Source organism: Tenrec ecaudatus, chromosome 14 (assembly GCF_050624435.1).
Source record: "Tenrec ecaudatus isolate mTenEca1 chromosome 14, mTenEca1.hap1, whole genome shotgun sequence".
In the NCBI taxonomy this organism is placed as follows: domain Eukaryota; kingdom Metazoa; phylum Chordata; class Mammalia; order Afrosoricida; family Tenrecidae; genus Tenrec; species Tenrec ecaudatus.
The window spans coordinates 82,891,506-82,908,464 of record NC_134543.1 but is presented as its reverse complement, the minus strand read 5'-3'; the positions used below and the strand labels follow the sequence as shown (position 1 = coordinate 82,908,464).

The 16,959-nt window shown below is 51.9% G+C and overlaps 1 protein-coding gene across 1 annotated transcript; it reads left to right on the top strand.

Moving 5' to 3' along the window:
• Positions 1–1,300: 1,300 nt before the first annotated feature.
• On the top strand, positions 1,301–8,551 carry LOC142425714 (dehydrogenase/reductase SDR family member 2, mitochondrial-like). Its single transcript, XM_075531048.1, has 8 exons — positions 1,301–1,440; positions 1,578–1,755; positions 2,274–2,375; positions 6,578–6,648; positions 7,348–7,402; positions 7,688–7,822; positions 8,096–8,151; positions 8,440–8,551. Exons 1-8 carry the CDS (start codon positions 1,301–1,303, stop codon positions 8,549–8,551), a joined length of 849 nt encoding a protein of 282 aa, XP_075387163.1.
• Positions 8,552–16,959: the final 8,408 nt, after the last annotated feature.

Below are 16,959 nucleotides of genomic sequence, written 5' to 3'. Positions count from 1 at the left end.
GCCATGGGCGACGAAAGGGAAGCTTCGTGCATGGTCTGGGGTTCACGGCAGAGCTACTTCCAGCATCTACTGCCCATGGCCCACTGGCAGCCCTTGGAACTTAATGCTTAGGGAATTGAGGCATCTTTGCCTACTGACTGCCTACTCTCATTTTATCGTTTGCCCCCTCTATAAACAGGGAGTTTTCTTGGAGATACTTCACAAGCCTGGACTTGTTTGTTGGGAAGTCGCTGTAGCCAGTCTGACTTCCTCCCACTTTCTACCCTGTCTGTCTGGAGGAGTTGGGTGTGGTAGCGAAGTGATCTGCTATCAGTTTGAGACTTCAGAGAGAAGGGGTGGAGTTTAGCCTCTCAATCAGGTCGCAGCTTGATGACCTAATTTGGAGGCCCTAAGGCAGGAGTCTTCAAACGTTTTAAACAGGGGGCCAGTTCACTGTCCCTCAGACCCGTTGGAGGGCCGGATTATAGTTAAAAAAACAACAACCATATAAACAAATTCCTATGTACACTGCACATACCTTATTTTGAAGTAAAAAAAACAAACAGGGTGAAAACACCCAGCGGTCTGGATAAATGTCCTCTGCGGGCCGCATGTGGCCCGCGGGCCGTAGTTTGAGGACGCCTGCCCTATGGAGATCAATAGCTCACTAGACACATGCTCACTCCCTGCCAGACATTACTCTTTTTTTAAAAAAAAAAAATTTTACTAGGGGCTCATACAATGTTTATCACAATCCATACATACATCAATTGTGTAAAGCACATTTGTACATTCATTGCCCTCATCATTCTCAAAACATTTGCTCTCCACCTAAGCCCCTGGCATCGCTCCTCATTTCCCCCCTCCCTCCCCGCTCCCCTGAGACATTACTCTTGACAAGATACATGGAGTTATGCTAGAGCCCTGGAGCTGAAGGAGCTACATGGAGACCCCTGCCAGCACTGAGATGCTTCCACTGCCACTGGATCACAAGACTTTCCACCCACTGGCCTGTGATCTTCCTGCATCCAGCGTCATTGCATGTGTTGCGTGAGTCTGAAGAGGAAATTATACATTGACATCGGACATATGGGCTAATATCGGATTTATGGACTTGACCTGGACTGGGCTGGGATGTTTTCTCAAGATTCAATTTCTCTTGTATATGAAGCTCTTTCTTATAACCGTAGAAGTGCCTCTGCATTTGTTTCCCCACTCTGTCCTGACGCACACCCTGGGGGATGGGCTGTCACCAGGCTCACTGAATCGCGGTTCTTTCCCCCAGCACCAAGCTCCACAGGGAGAGCAGGCGCTCGCTGTCATGCTCCAAGCAGCGGCCAGGGCTCATAGGGGCCCGCTTCGATCCCGTGTGTGGCTCTCCGTGAGGAAGAGCAGCAGAGGGAGACACCAGCAGGGCACCCTGGCCAATAAAGTAGCTGTGGTCACAGGGTCCACTGACGGGTAAGTGCCTTGGCTGCATCTGGAGACCCTCACAGGGACCTGTGGGTGGTGGGAGCAGGCCCAGCCTCCCTCGTGGAGTGGGGCTGGGTGAAGGAGGAAGGTGGGAGAGAGCTTGCCTTCTCCGTCTCCGTGCCCAGGATTGGCCTTGCCATCGCTCGGCGTCTCGCTCAGGATGGTGCCCACGTGGTCATCAGCAGTCGGAAGCAGCCTCATGTGGACCGGGCAGTCGCCACCTTGCAGGGGGAGGGGCTGAGCGTGAGGGGCACCGTGTGCCACGTGGCGAAGGCTGAGGACCAGGAGCGGCTGGTGGCCACGGTGAGAGACCATCTGGGTGGGAGGGCGCAGAGAGGAGAAGGACGACGCATCCACCCTCTCCTGCCCTGATGAGCCCAGGGGTGGGGGGCAACAAACCCAGCAAGTCCTGGAACAAATACAAGTGCGCACCGACAAACTGAACGCACCTGGTGGGCCACAGTGATTGTCTGGGGAGGGGCCTGTCCCGGGAAGACACTCATTTCAACCTCACACTCAGGGAGGGTCGCCACTGAGAAAGCACCTGGAGGGCAGAGGAAGAATTCCCATGAGGGATTCCGAAAAAGAAGCTCCTCCCCTGAAAGGACAGCCCTGGGGAGCCTGCCCTTGAACCTGTGGGGGCGGGGGGGGGGACACTGTCCTTCGTTTGTTCACTGCTGCAAGACCATTTCTTGTCTAAGGCCGTGCCTGGTCAGCGAGCTCAGTCTGAGTGCTCCACCTGCTCCAGCTACTCCGGGCAGCAAGACCTTCTCAGGCCACCTGCACACCCAGCCACCTGCTCCTGTCTCCTCTCTCCACAGGCCTTGGAGCACTGTGGGGGCGTGGATTTCCTAGTGTGCAATGCTGGGGTCAACCCTCTGGTGGGGAGCATTCTGGGAACCAGCGAGCAGGTGTGGAACAAGGTGAGGCCCCCAGCCCCCTCCTCCCACCAACATGCGTGTGCAGCCACACACGCATGCACACACATGTACACATATTCTATCCCTTCTGGGCATCACTTTGAGAAAGCAGGCACCTCATCCCCAGAAGGCCACCTCCAGGCGTGTGTGTTTTATTTTGATTCTCTCTATATGTATGCATAAAAATCATTTTATTGGGGACTCTCATAACATTCCATACATCGATTGTATCAAGCATATTTATATATATGTTGTCACCATCATTTCCAAAACATTTTTCTACTTGAGCCCTTGGTATCAGCTCCTCTTTTTGCCCTTCCCTCCCTCACCCTCTCACCCTCATTAATCCTTGATCAATTATAGATTGCTATTGTTATTTCATATCTTACACTGTCTGTGTCTCCCTTCACCCACATTTCTGTTATACGTCCCTTTTGGGGGGTTACATATCCAACCTTGTGATGGGTCCCCCTTTGTCCCCAGGTGTGTTTGCTTTAAAAACGTTTTGCTGCCGCCTTTCTGCCTTCTTTCCCCTTCCTTCCCCCTGTGTTCGTTTGTTCAGCAAGTGGTGAAGGAGGGCTTGCTGCAAGCCAGGCTTGGCTCAGCCTCTGGGCATAGAGCGGTGTGCTTGCAGCAAGGGCCTCTTGCTCCACTCCATGGAAGAGCCCAGCGTCTGGACTATTTTGCATCTGTATTTTGTGCAGGACACAAACTGACAGCTGTGCTCCACCTCGGTGAGCCGAGTTGGCAGCCAAGCTTCTCGACCTTCGTTCAAGCAGGGCCCCTCAGGAGGCTCTGCTGTACCTGTTGGACCTTGAACTCCCCCCACCCCACCCCATCAGCATGATACGGGTGCTCCGATGTGGCAACCCGCCTGATGTCCACTTAGTCGTTCTGCCAGCTTATCCACTAATGTCCAGGAGAGACCTGGTGAGATACCTTCAGGCGTTGCTGTTCTCAGAGACGTGTTCTGTTCCCAATCTCTCCCCTCCCTTCGGAGAGATGGAGTCCCGCCATTCTTGCTGCCATTGTTAGCCTCCCCCACTCCCTCCCCACTCTCCACCACACACACACACACCCTACTCTCCACCACACACACACCCTCCCCTCTCCACCACACACCCACATCCACACCCACACCCACACCCACACACACCCTACTCTCCACCACACACAGCCACAACCACACCCTCCCCTCTCCACCACACACAGCCACACCCACACCCACACACGCCCTACTCTCCACCACACACACACACACACACACACACACACACACACACACACCCCCTCCCCTCTCTCTACCACACACATACACACACCCTCCCCACTCTTATCTCTCTCTCTCTCTCTCTCTCTCTCTCTCTCTCTCTCTCTCTCTCCCTCTCTCCCTTTGTTGTCCTCCCTCTGCTGTCCTGTCCTTCCCTCCACCCTCAGGGGCGACCTGAAATCCAAGCTGCCTGCAGCGACTGGGGACCAGCCTATCAGGGTGGAGGATGCTTGTGCAGCTCGGGTTTCATTGCTGAGACTCCTTGACCCTCATGAAGCAGCTTCCTGTCGTATCATGACTTCCTTCTCAGAACCCTGGGACCCCCTCCCCCCCTCACTGAAGCCAGGTTCACACACACCAGTAACCCAGATTTTGCTGTCTCTTGTGGCTATTAGTCTCTCAGGCCAGCAATTCCACACCACTGGACGGAAATAGCTGATGGGGTCATTGTCCCCCCACCGCTTCGCCCCAGTCTTATCTGCCACCGCCTTGGAGGCGAAATGGTCACAAAATGAGCTAAGAATGTATCAGATGCTCTGCTTTTAAGTGGATGCAATTTTTAGCAGGTGTCCTGTGAGGGACTTTCTGGTCACTCAAGTTTTCCTTGGGCTAGCGGGGAGTCCTTCCCTGAGCAGACCCCATTTCTCTCCAGCTGGTTGGGAGATGTCTCATCTAGCCACATAGCTGCATTGTCTCCCCCCCTCACTCACGCCACCGTCCTTCAGCCTGTGCCCACCTCGCGGGTCTTCTCGGCACACTGAGCCACTCAAGGAGAAGACACCCCACTCTCTCTGGGGCACAGAGCCCAGGAGGGGCCACGTCTCACAGATCAGCCGGACACACCCAGAGCTTTGGCCTGACGTCCTATGGGCTGGTGGGGCTCTGGTGGGAACAGAGTGGCCAAAGAGCCCTTAGCCTAACCTCTGCTTTGGAGACCCTAGGGGGATACCTTAGGTGGACATCCTGGTTACTTCTGTAGTCCTGGGGATCACCCCAACCCTTGCCCCTGGGGGTCACCCCAACCTTGGTGATGAAGAGGGTCATGGCAGCCGGTGGAAGCATTTCCCGCCGCCCACGAGGGAGGTGGCCAGCAGGTGTGGGTGGGATGCAGGGGTGGAAGGGTGGGAAAACTGTGGACAGGCCCAACGACAGACTGCAGCCTCCCTCCTAGAGAGGCAGGCACAGCTGGCCCCACCGGAGGAGTCATAGAATGGATCTGGCTGCCTCTTCAGACACAGCCATCTCTCTGTCCCAGGCCCTGGGATTAGCCTCTGTGCCCTTTCTCCTCGCTCTCCTCTTCCTTCTCCCTGAGCCTCATCAACCGCCTCCCTAAGGGAGGGCAGGGCTGCGGACGGTACCAGCTGACACCCTCAGAGGGCATGACTCCAAAAGGACTGTCTTTAGCATTTTTGTGTAGCATTTCGGCAGAAATGTATTCCTTTTCAACGAAAATGTCCCTGCAGTGGTCACAACCAAAACATTTGGTGTCAGCCCCGCTGACATGCATCCATGTCCCTCCGAGGCTAAAAAGCGGGGCTAATTAACTTTTTGAACCTTCTGATGTGGTCCGGTCAGAGGGTCATTATCCCCCAATGAGGGCGCTGCTTCGTCCTGCAGGTTCATCTGTGCGCTGCCCGCAGGGTTTCCATGGTTGCTGGTTTGGTCACGTTCTCTGGTGTGTGAGCTAGCGTGTCGTGGTAATTCGTATATGTAACCCTATAGCAACAACTTTTTTTGGGGAGAATGAGCAAGAATTAAAGCAAAAGGAGAGAAATTGAAGGGAAAAAAAAGGCTTCTCCTCAATTACAAATAATGTTGTAACCACATGCAGAAAAGATTTTGCAAAATAATTCTGTTGCCAGCGTTCAGCGAGTCTAAGAAATACTGCGCGTGAGCAATTTGCGATCCAGTCGATCTCATAGTAATTTGGGATGAAAATTCATCAGCCACCTTGCTCACTAAGAATTCTGTGTGAAGGGCTTTCAGAAGGTTTGTGGACAAATAGCGTCTGGTGATTCCTTTTGGTCATGCACTTTTTGAAGCCCCTTCTGACGGTCGGGGTGTAGGAAGAGGTCTCCGGAGTGGGCTGTACAACACGGTGACTTCCCGCCCGGGGGTCACCAACCTCAGCGACACCACTCCCCAGATCCCAGCCCATCACCCAGTTCCTTATGTCTGAGCCCAGGTCCAGGCTTTAGGAGCACGCTGGATGAGCACAGTCATTCACTTCCAGGATGGCAATTTGTCCCGGCTCCGGGGTGCTCTGAGTCTGTGGCCCATGCGTGTTCACGTAGGTGCCCCAGCATGCATTGCTGTGAACGATACACGACAGTCCCCCATCCTCACCGTTTGCTGTCAACTGTGACCACCAACCACGTCCTTGCTTTTTCTTGTGTTTGTACCCTCACTTTTGCATTCCCTCTTTCTCTGCATCAATCCCCTGTGGTTTGCTTTGTCCATTTGCACTGTGGGCCTGTCTGCGGGTCTCCCGGGACAAGGGAAGAGCACAAAGAAGACACGGGATGACAAAGATGACTCTTCCATCCATCTCCCCTGCTCCCAGCACCTACCCCGCCTCCATCCGTTCAGCTTTCAACCCTTTTCCTGTGGTTTCTGCTTACAGTGTCTATTGGCTCAACCAGAACGGAGTCCTTAAAAAATTTTTTTTTTTAAAGCCTTAGCATTCCCTTCTTTCACCCCTTTGTGAACAATGAGCATTTTCAGGATCTCGCAGACAGGTCTATGCCTTGGCCGGCCTGCCTGTGAAATCATCTTGCTCTAACCAGAAGGGGGATTAAGTCCTAGCATTTGCATAGATTTGGGCTTGTTGCACATGTTGTGAGACTCCAAGGGCCGGGTGGGACCGGGCCCTGAGTTGACCCCCTCTCTCTGCCTGCTCTCTCTGCCTGCCCCGACGCCCCTCCTCCCATTTCAGATCCTGGATGTGAACCTGAAGGCCCCTGCTCTGTTGCTGAGTCAGCTGCTGCCCCACATGGAGAAGAGGGGGTATGACTCTTCAGGGGCGGCAGGTGGCATGGGTGGTGGGGGCAGGGCTGATGGGAAGCGGAGGGCCTGAGGTGCAGGGTTGTATCTGGAGGACAGGGGGGCACAGCAGGAGGGAGTGGAGGACAGAAGTCCCCACGGGTTCTCTTCACCCCCACTCCCTTTGCCCTACTTCTGCAGCAATTGCAGGGTGAGGAGGATGTGCCCAGGGCCCAGGCACATTCTCTTTAGCCTTGACACCTGTCACTGGGGAAGGCGACACATCACGCTTCAGCTTGGGGCTGGCCATTCACACCCTCACCTATTCTCCGGGTCTCTCAGGGCTGGGCAGTCTCCCTCGCTGAGCGGCGGCCACCTATGGCAGGGTTTGTCCGGTTTCTGCCCACAGGGAGAGGCCCATTTCAGACGGGCTCACCCCCTAGCCCTCCCAATTCCCTGCATCTCGGTCTGCAGGGGCCCTGCCCCTGTGCCAGGTGCTGGAAATCCGACGGTGCTCCGCCTCACATCTCCCGGGAGACACAGTTTCCTCTGAGGTTGGCCATTTCCTGGCTGCATCATTGAGCAGCTCTGAACCTCAGTTTCCTCAGCCGTGCAATGGGGGTAATAGTAGGACCTGCCTGGTCATTGTAAGGCTTTATTTGACCTCCACACACAGCAAGGCACCAGCCTCATCTCTCTCTTGCTCTGTCTGTCTCCTTACAGGGGTGGTGCTGTCGTCATTCTGGTGTCTTCCATTTCGGCCTACAAGCCATTTACGGTAAGTGCTTGGTCCTTGCGCTCCTGGTTGGGATAGGGTGAGGGACGGTGCCCCGCACAGACACCTGCCTCACTCCAGCTGCCCTGGCATGAGCTCGTGGGCATGGGGCTCTCTCAGAGCCAGTTTCTATTCCTAGACGAGGCCAAGGGAGAGAGCGTCTGAGCTCTCTGGGCTCGGGACAGGTGTGACAGGTGAAGGGCAGTACAAAGTCACTGACGCACCTGTAGACATACAAGGGCATTCTGTCGCCCCTCAGTCTGAACAGGCTCATGATTCCCTTCCCAGGAGCTGGGTGCTTACAATGTCAGTAAGACGGCCTTGCTGGGCCTCACCAAGACGCTGGCACTGGAGCTGGCTCCCAAGGACATCCGGGTGAACTGCCTGGTCCCAGGAATAATCAAGACTGACTTCAGCAAAATAGTGAGCCACACCTCCCTCTCCCCCATTCCTCAGCCTGACTCAGTGGGAACCAAAGGATCCAGGTGCGACTGAAGGCTCAGGGCAGCACCTTTCCCCTGGAGAGTCTCGCTTTTCTGGGAACTTAGCCCTGACTGCAGGCCATCAGTCCCGGGAACAGCAGGCTTCTCCCAAGAAAGGCAGACCTGTCAGGGCTGCTGGGACAGGCGGCCCCGTGGGGTGCTGCCTGCCTCTCTCTTGGGCTGCTCTGACGGCTCATGTCTTCTCTTTGCCAAGTACCACAAGGACGAGGCCTTCTGGAAGCACATGAAGGAAGCCAATGGGATACAGAGGCAAGTGGGCGCTTCCGCGGGTGGGCTCGGGCGGGAGGAGAGGGTGCGCCTTGCCTCACAGCTGGTCTGTCCTCCTGGACATTTGTTTAGCTGAAGTCGGGGGTACATACAGCCCTGGAAGTGCCCGTGGCCCTTCTGAGACCACCCTGCCCCTCCATGGAGCCCACCCCACCTGTGGCCTGTGTGCCCCAGAAATGTAGAGGTGGGAGCGAAGGGTGCACGGGCTCCTCCCAGAGCAGCACAAGGTGGTTCGCATTCGCCAGCGCCGTGCTCTGTTCTTCCACCCAGGATGGGGCAGCCTGAGGACTGTGCCGGAATCGTGTCCTTCCTGTGCTCCCCAGACGCCAGCTACATCACCGGGGAGAGCATCGTGGTGGCCGGCTTCTCCCCTCGCCTCTGAGGAGCCTGGGGCTGTGGAGCTTGGGGGGCTGGCCTAGGAAGTCACTGGAGGCAGAATCTGAAGCTAGGGCCTCCTCAGCCCCCCAATGACAGGCAAACAATGTGGGGGCATCCTCATGCCAGGCTTGAGGAAGAAGAAAAGGGCTTCAACAGCCTCAAGTCTGGACCCTGTGTAGGACTGCTGTAGGTCTATCTCGCTGCTGGGACCTGACCAACTTGGTCAGGAGCTCTTGGCGTGGGGCTGTGGGGCTGAAGGGCTTCAGGGACCTGGTGCATTGGAGGGAGCTTCGGAGAAGACCATGGTTCTGAAGCCCCCCAACACCTTCTCTCTGCAATCTGTGCTTTAGAAACGTCTTTGCTAAAATAAACTTGAATGTGTCCTGTAGTTCTGAAACCGCTAGTCAAAGACTGAAGTTAGAGCGTCTCCCGTCTCCTGCCCAGACTGGTGGGGTGGGGAGGGGTCGGGGGGTCACAGACTTTTGAGTCCCTCCTCTGAGCTGCATCTGGCAGAGGCTCCCCACAGAGGAAGGGAGTGGCAGGAGGAGGTGGAAGAATCCTGGGCTTCTCCAGGCAAAACATACCTCCGTTCAACAATTTAAACTCCAACCCACTGTCACTGAGTCCGTTCTCATTCATAGCAACCTTCTGGGACAGAGTAGACTTGTCTCTTAGTGCGCTGAGACTGTACATCTTGATGGGAGCCAAGCGCCTCATCTTCTTCCTGTGGAGCAGCTGGGGGTTTGAACGGCTGACCTTGACCCGATGCTCATCCCACAGTACTACCAGGGCAACTTCATTCAGCAACTCATGCCAAAGGCAGGAAGATCATAATCCAATGGGCGGAAAGGCCTGCGGATCCAAAGGTGGTGGATGCATCTACAGGGGCTCTGGCTGCCATCAGCATGGCTCCACGTGGCTTGTCACCAGGAGGGTGAAGCAGAGAGAGAGTGTGTGTGTCCCGCCTAATGGTTCCCACAATCCTCCTGGTGGGTGTACTTGTGACCTGATTGATAGGCTAGACTCCACCCCTACATTATATTAATCAAGTTGACACGAACTTATGTAACTACCCAGGGCTGGTCAAAGTAGGCTTCGTGGAGAAGATGAGAAATGAAGTCAGGGTGGCAGATGCAGAAGCAAAGTGTCAGAGGTACCCTGAGGACCATGAACTCTGATGAGACTGGAGGAGGCATCATTTGAGTTTAGACCTAATAAGTCAACCCCATTATAAAAATTAGGGTTCCTGGAATGTTGTCTGCTATGAGTAGAGATGTGTCCCCACTAAAGAGCTACGAGGAAGTCCTAGTGGCTGCTTCCTGTGACTGTGACCTTATTTGGAAGCAGTCATTGCAGATGTAATGACTTAGGTCAGTGTGAGCTCCTATGGAGGAGCAGGGACTCTAATCTAAAGGAGTGCTGTCCTTAGAGGAAGAAGGGAGCGTGCTTCCCGAGGACAACAGGAAGAGGCCGTGGCCCATGCCCGACGGCCCCTTCGTGAGCACGGTGCTGGTGGGAAGGCTGGTAGAGTAGCATCCCACAGCTTGGAGTGGGTTTTCTGATAGAGTCTTTTCCCCAGATCTGCCAGCAAGACATGGGAGCCTTGGTTTTCATATCTGAGAAACGGGAGCTTCTCCAAATTCCTTACTGTCAGGTACGACTCCAACTTGCTATTCAATGCACAGCCCCCACCCCATGCATTCAGTGGGCCAGAGCCCACCTCTGACAGGACGCTACATCCCCACTGGAGTCCAAGGGGGACTGGACCGGGGCTGTATGCAATGTGGGAAAAGAAACTGAGCCGAACAGAGGAGTCGGTGAGTCACCCAGAGCCCACACAGGCTCCCAGTGGTAAATTTATAGAGGAGCCAGGCACCGCAGCTCCATCTTTCCAGCCAACCTCAGGAACTTGGGAGTAGGGGTAGGGAGGGGGAGAAGAGAAGGTCTCCCTGGAGTTAGGGCCAAGGCAGACCACAGGTTCAGGGTCATGGTGCTTACCTGAGGGGCCTGACTGAGGTCTTTGCTCTTCAGCTCTGCACAGGACCCTCTATCCTGCGTTACTTCATTGTGCCGCTCTGCTTCAGCTGGCATGAGGGGACTCACTGCTAAAGCCGATTGAGGCTCCTCCATCCCCTCTCCCTGTTCTCCCCACTTTCAGACCAAGTGTGCAGCTCAGGGTCTATAGATGGTTGATAGCCTGACCCAGACACTTCCTTAGAACAAACATCCTCAGGACTTACTTAGGCCCCAGCAACCTTGAGACTGCGCTGAGATTCTTTCACTGGATCCTATGAATGGAAAGCCAAGGCAAGACCACATTTGGCAGGTCAGAGGGTTTCTGATCGCAGGGAGGTATTTGTGTTCTGGGAAAGGTTTGGGAGGACGAGAAAGTGAACCCTAGTCATGATGGGAGGCAGTGGATGGGCTAATCAGCTTCTAGCTCTCTCAGCAGCGGAGGGGAAATCCTCACTGTGATGGACCAGACTGGTGGGGGTGAGTGAGGTGGAAGCACTTTGTCTACACCGTCCAAGTCAACCCCAGCAGATCCGATTCCATAAGAAAGAGCCATGGTAAAGTCCGGTGCCATGGAGAATGCAGGGTCTCCCAGGGACAACTGTAGACCAGGATGAGGATAAACTCGGGTGCTGACAGTCCAGCCTGAGTGACCTCCTAGAATGCTTAGATGTTGTGGTACCCCAGGAATAAAAGGGGTGCTGCAAATATTGGGTACTGGACTATTAGGCTTAAAGGTTGGAGGTTGACACCCACCTAGTGTGAAAGGCTGGGTGAGCTCCTTTTGTAAGGAGGGCAGGTTGAGAGGCAATGCCAGGGTGGAGGACCTTGATGAATTATAGCCAAAGAGGTCACCCAGGGTGGCCTGAGACTGTGTGGCTCAGCTAGAGCCACGTGTGAGGTTTTATGGAGGCTGGGATCTGTGAGGATAAGCAGAGGATGACAGTGAGTGAGTGTCTAAGGTGGTGCCTTGTCAGGAGAAGCCAGCCCCTAACACATCATTATGGGTCCGGTAGGTGCAATTGTACAGCGATAATAAGTAAAGATCATAGTAAAGTTACAGAAAGCATGAGAGGTAGAAGTATTGAAATAAATGGAGTCAGACACGATTCATGGTAGCATGCTCACCTCAGCCCTGCCTGATGGTCCACGTGGGGAGAGACTTATCTTTAATGCTAGCCCAGGCTTTTTATATTCTCTGGGGACATGCAAGCCCCCTAATTACAGGTGAGGACATACGTCACGGGAAGGGGTTGTGCTATAGGTAATACAGTAATGAGAGTGGGTGGTCTAGGGACAGACATGCAACAGGGAGAGGAGGGATTGGGGACATACGTGTGACAAGATAGTTGCATCCTAGATTTAGGATGGCAATTTAACTCTGGATGTCACAGAGCCAGTTTGGCCTGTCCCCTGGCTCAACTGATAGAGACCATTACTGGTAGGATGTGAACGCTTGGTCGCAGGCCTCAGGGAGAAATAGTTTATTGTCCCCAGTAGTGGGGAGCAAGGCCTACCCTGTAGTCTGGTGTGTTGGACAGGGTTCTCTAGAGAGACAAACCAGATAGCTAGTAATTATATATAAATATATTTATAAAGATAGATATATAATACAAGAAATTAACAGTTAAATTATAAAGCAGTGAAACACTAGCAGTCCTTTAAGGCTTGAGAGCCACCAGTTGCCAGTCCCCTTCTCTAGAGAGAGCTGGGCTATATATACCCAGGCAGCAAACAACAAGGCAGGTCCCCAACTGTCATCAACTGTCAGTCCCCAGCTCCAGAGACGAACATTCCAATCCTGTGGGCTTAAAGGGACCTCAACTTACAGCGACACAGTCCACAGGCTAGGCATCCCACAGGTAGTGTACCCCTTTAAACTGAGGCACAGAACAACCAAGGCGAGGCTCACCGAGTCATTTATCCCTCTGCCCTTCAGTCAATCCTACTTGTGTTCATCGGTCAGGCTGGCACAATAAACTATCGCATCTGGTGACTACCTGCCCTCGGGGACGATGTCTGTAAGCGTCTGACCTCCGCCCACAGCTCCTGGTCAGTACTGACTTCACCAGCGGGCGCTGGGGCCACTGGGGGCTGACAGAATGAATGTGAGAGATTCAGAAAGGAATCGAAATAGAGGAAAGGAGTAATTGTGGAGAGCGGTTGAGAACCAGGTCTACATGTGCCCGTGCACTGCCCCATATGCAGGGCCGGGACGTGGTGTAGAGGCTGGTGGGGAGACTCTTAGTGGTTATTCCGGGCTGGGCTGCTTTTGGGTGTACTGAGCGAGCTGGACAGAGATGGTCTGAGAAGCTGGACCATCTGAAGAAGCATGTAGCAGCCTGCAATGTGGACACGACACAACACTGCTTGCTAAGTGGGAAGAGGACTTGAAGCTCATACTGAGTGAGGAAGACCCAAGACTCAGCCTTCACTATAAATTATACCCAAAGGGAAAAATAATCCTCTCCACTGGACCAAGAGACAACATTGTATATGATGATAGGGAAACAGATCGATGTACATATATTTATATGTTAAGTATCAAGGTAGCCGACAGACATTGGGCTCTACTCAAGTCCTCTCTAAATGCAAGAACACTTTGTTCTAATAACCTGGCAGTCTGTGATGCTCACCTTCCCTACACGATCACTGAACACAAAATGGGTGCATAGCAAATGCGTGAAGAAAGTGGATGGTGACCAGCTATCAAAAGATATAGCGTCTTAAAGGCTTAAAGACAAACAAGCGGCCATCTAGCTGAGAAGCAACAAAGTCCACATGGAAGAAGCACATCAGCCCGTGTGATCATGAGGTGTCGATGGAATCAGGTATCATGCATCAAAGACCCAGAACCAAAAAATCGTATCAGTGTGAATGAGGGGGCAGGGTGCAGAGTGGAGACCCAAAGCCCATCTATAGACAATTGGACATCCCCTTACAAAAGGGTCACAAGGAAGAGATGAACCAGTAGGGTGCAGAATAGCACTGATGAAACATACAACTTTCCTCTAGTTCTTTAATGCTCCTGCCCTTCCCACTACCCGTCCCACTATCATGATCCCAATTCTACCTTATAAATCTGGCTGGATCAGAACATGTACACAGGTACAGAAAAGAGCTGGAAACAAAAGGAATCCAGGGCAGATTAACCCCTCGGGATTAATAATGAGAGTAGCGATACCAGGAGGGTAAGGGGAAGGTGGGGGGAGAAAGGGGAAACTGATCACAATGATCTATATAGAACCCCCTCCCAGGGTGTTGGACAACAGAAAAGTGGGTAAAGGAAGACACTGATCAGTGTAAGACATGAAAAATAATAACAATTTATAAATTATCAAAGTTTCATGAGGATGGATGGGAAAAAATGAGCTGATACCAAGGGCTCAAGTAGAAAGAAAATGTTTTGAAAATGATGATGGCAACAAATGTACAAATGTGCTTGATACAATGAATGTATGTATAGATTGTGATAAGAGTTGTATGAACCCCCAATAAAATGATTAAAAAAAGGAAATCAAAGGCATAAAAAAGGAGAAATACTTATAACTGAAAAAAATGAAGCTTTTCTGTCAGTAACACCAGTTTATATTTTACATAGACTCTCTGGCAAAGGAAAAATAAAAATGTCACGAGAAATAGGGGGAAAAAAGGAGAAAAGGTTGAAATCGTGCAAGAGCTCCTTTTATTTGCTTCCAAATGAATGCCCCTGGAAGCAGCAGTCCAGAAATCTTTTTGCTAAATGTATTTAGCAAATCTGTTACCAAAGACCTTTCTAAAGTGTTAAAAAGCCGAGATGTCACATTGAAGGCTGAGGTACGTGATAGTCAGGTTTTATGTCAACTTGGCTGGGCCAGGATTCCCAATTTGGCAGCTGCTGCTTCCCCCATGTGCTGTCTATCACACTGTAAACAAGATTAGGGTACCTTATTTTGTCATGTCTTACACTGTCCGATGTCTCCCTTCACCCACTTTTCTGTTGTCCACCCCCCAGGGAAGAGGTTATATAAAGATCCTTGTAATCGGTTCTCCCTTTCTACCACACCTTCCCGCCACCCTCCTGGTATCACCACTCTCATCACAACTACTTTCCTCAGTTCCTAAATGCTTCTTCCCCCGCCCCCCCGTCCCCCCACTACCATGATCCCAATCCTACCTTACAACTCCAGGTAGACCAGAGGATGTGCACTGGTACAGAAAGGAACTGGAAACACAGGGAATCCAAGGCAGATGAGTGCTGCCCTTGAGCCAGTCACTGCCCTGGAGCAACCGGAAGGAGAGGTCTTCGGGTTTGTAGCCTACTCCTATGTACGTTGAAGCTGTGTGGAAGCCAGCTCTCTGGTCCAGATCCTGCATCCGGCTCATGGAGATTTCCTTCTAACCAATCCCTCCGCGCTGTCCCTGGCCTCCAGCATTGTCCAGCAGTCTTGCATTCCTTCGACTGTGCAGCCAGCAGCCTGACTTGCTACCTCACTCTGCTTCCTTCTTCCTATTTCGGCAGTCCTGGCAGCTGCGTGAGTCAGGAACAGGCTCTGGCTTAAAACAGGACTCATGGACTTTGTCTGTCTGTCTGTCTGTCTATCTATCTACCTACCTACCTACCTCACATTTTAAAAGTTAGTTTTACAGGCATATAATTCACATGCCGTACAACTCAGCAGCTCCGTCATATTCAGAGGAGTTGTTCCATCATCACCACAATCAATTTCAGGACGTTTCTTCTTTTTTGTACTCACTGTTGTTAACTCCCCATTTCCCAGAAACCTCCCTGCTGTGCCCCCTCCAGGATTACGTACGACTCCGGTTACTGTCTCTATAGATTTACCTATCTTGGATGTCCGCAAACAACAATGACTAAACAAAACAGAGAAAAACCTCAACAGAAAAGAAAGCAGAGGGAGGGAGGGCGAACAACGAGGAGCTGATGTCAAGGGCTCAAGTAGTAAGAAAATGCTTTGAAAATGAGGACGGCAGCTTATGTGCAAATGTGCTTGACACACTAGATGAATGTATGGATTGTGATAAGAGACGTAAGAGCCCCTAATAAAAGTATTTAACAAAAAAGAAAAGAAAGCAGAAGATATTAAACATGGAAACAACTTTAAAATAGGTTAGAGATTGAAGCCTCCGAGAGCCAGTCTTGGAAGCTGGTGTAGTGATTTCTTCTCTCTCTCAGGAGATCCTTAATAAAAGATCTCTATGGGGACGGAAACCACCCTCCCCGCAAATGTGTCAAATGGGAGAGAAAATGATACAATGTTACATCTTAATCTAACTGCATCTGCCATCACAGACTTTACAAAGCTCTCTGTCAGTTAGCAAGCCTCTTCACAGCCCTGGACTGGGGTATCTGTGGGGACCCTGCGAATGGATTTTGGGCTTCAATTAGCTCCACAACCTTCTGCAAACCAAGTATTCACAATTTAAGCTCCGATATCATTCCCTCCTCTGGATTTGGGTTACACAGGCTGATGTGCGTCTTCTATGTGGACTTAACGGATACCTCATGTAGATGGCTGCTTGCCTGAAGACAAGACTTTAAAACCCCGGGCACTATTTGTTTTTGAACCCCGGGCTCCATCTTATTTCTTCACCCCACTTTACTGTACTACCCATCTCTTCAGTGATCTTTGCTTGAGGGTGAATATTGAGTAGGGTTATGTCATAAGAATGAATTGTTCTTAGACTAGGGCTATGTTTAATTGTGAGCCCAAAATTCATTCAAATGTTTAATTGTGAGCCCCAAATTCATTCAAATATCTATTTTGTTCGCTTTAGAGACGTCATTGCCATTTTATGATAGAGACCATTATCAATCATCCTCCTACATGGTTTTACTTCTCTAGAAGACCCAGCCTAACATAGCACATCTGACACAAGCCATATGCTTTTCAATTACTTTACACGAGTGTGAAAATGTTGCAGTAGTTGCCTAATTTCATGTCAACTTGAAGATATATGAAGGTGTAGGCATGGTATTCATCCTGTCAATCAGGTCACCGCCTGATGGTGCCTCCTGGTGGGCGGGGAAGACCCTGCGTCCTCTGCCTTCACCTTGCAGCTGGCTGACTAGGGTGCTGCCAGAGTTTTGGGATGTTGTCACCCCGCCACTGGAGCCACATGACTTCACTCTGCCCTGTTTTTGTCCTGCATTCTGCATCATTGCATGTGGCTGCATGCATCTGAAGAGGGACTTAAGGTAGGGAACCAGTGGAGAGGTCTGGGGGGCTGGCCCCCATCCTAATTACTAAGTGGACACCTGCCCCTCACCCCAGAAGAATTTATTTCAAAGGACAGCATTGAATCTGCAGCTCCAGGAGAGGGACATATTTAATCGGAGCGCACGGAAGCAGATGAAGGGGGAGTAGAAGAGAGTGGAGCACATCCTGGCTCACCAGG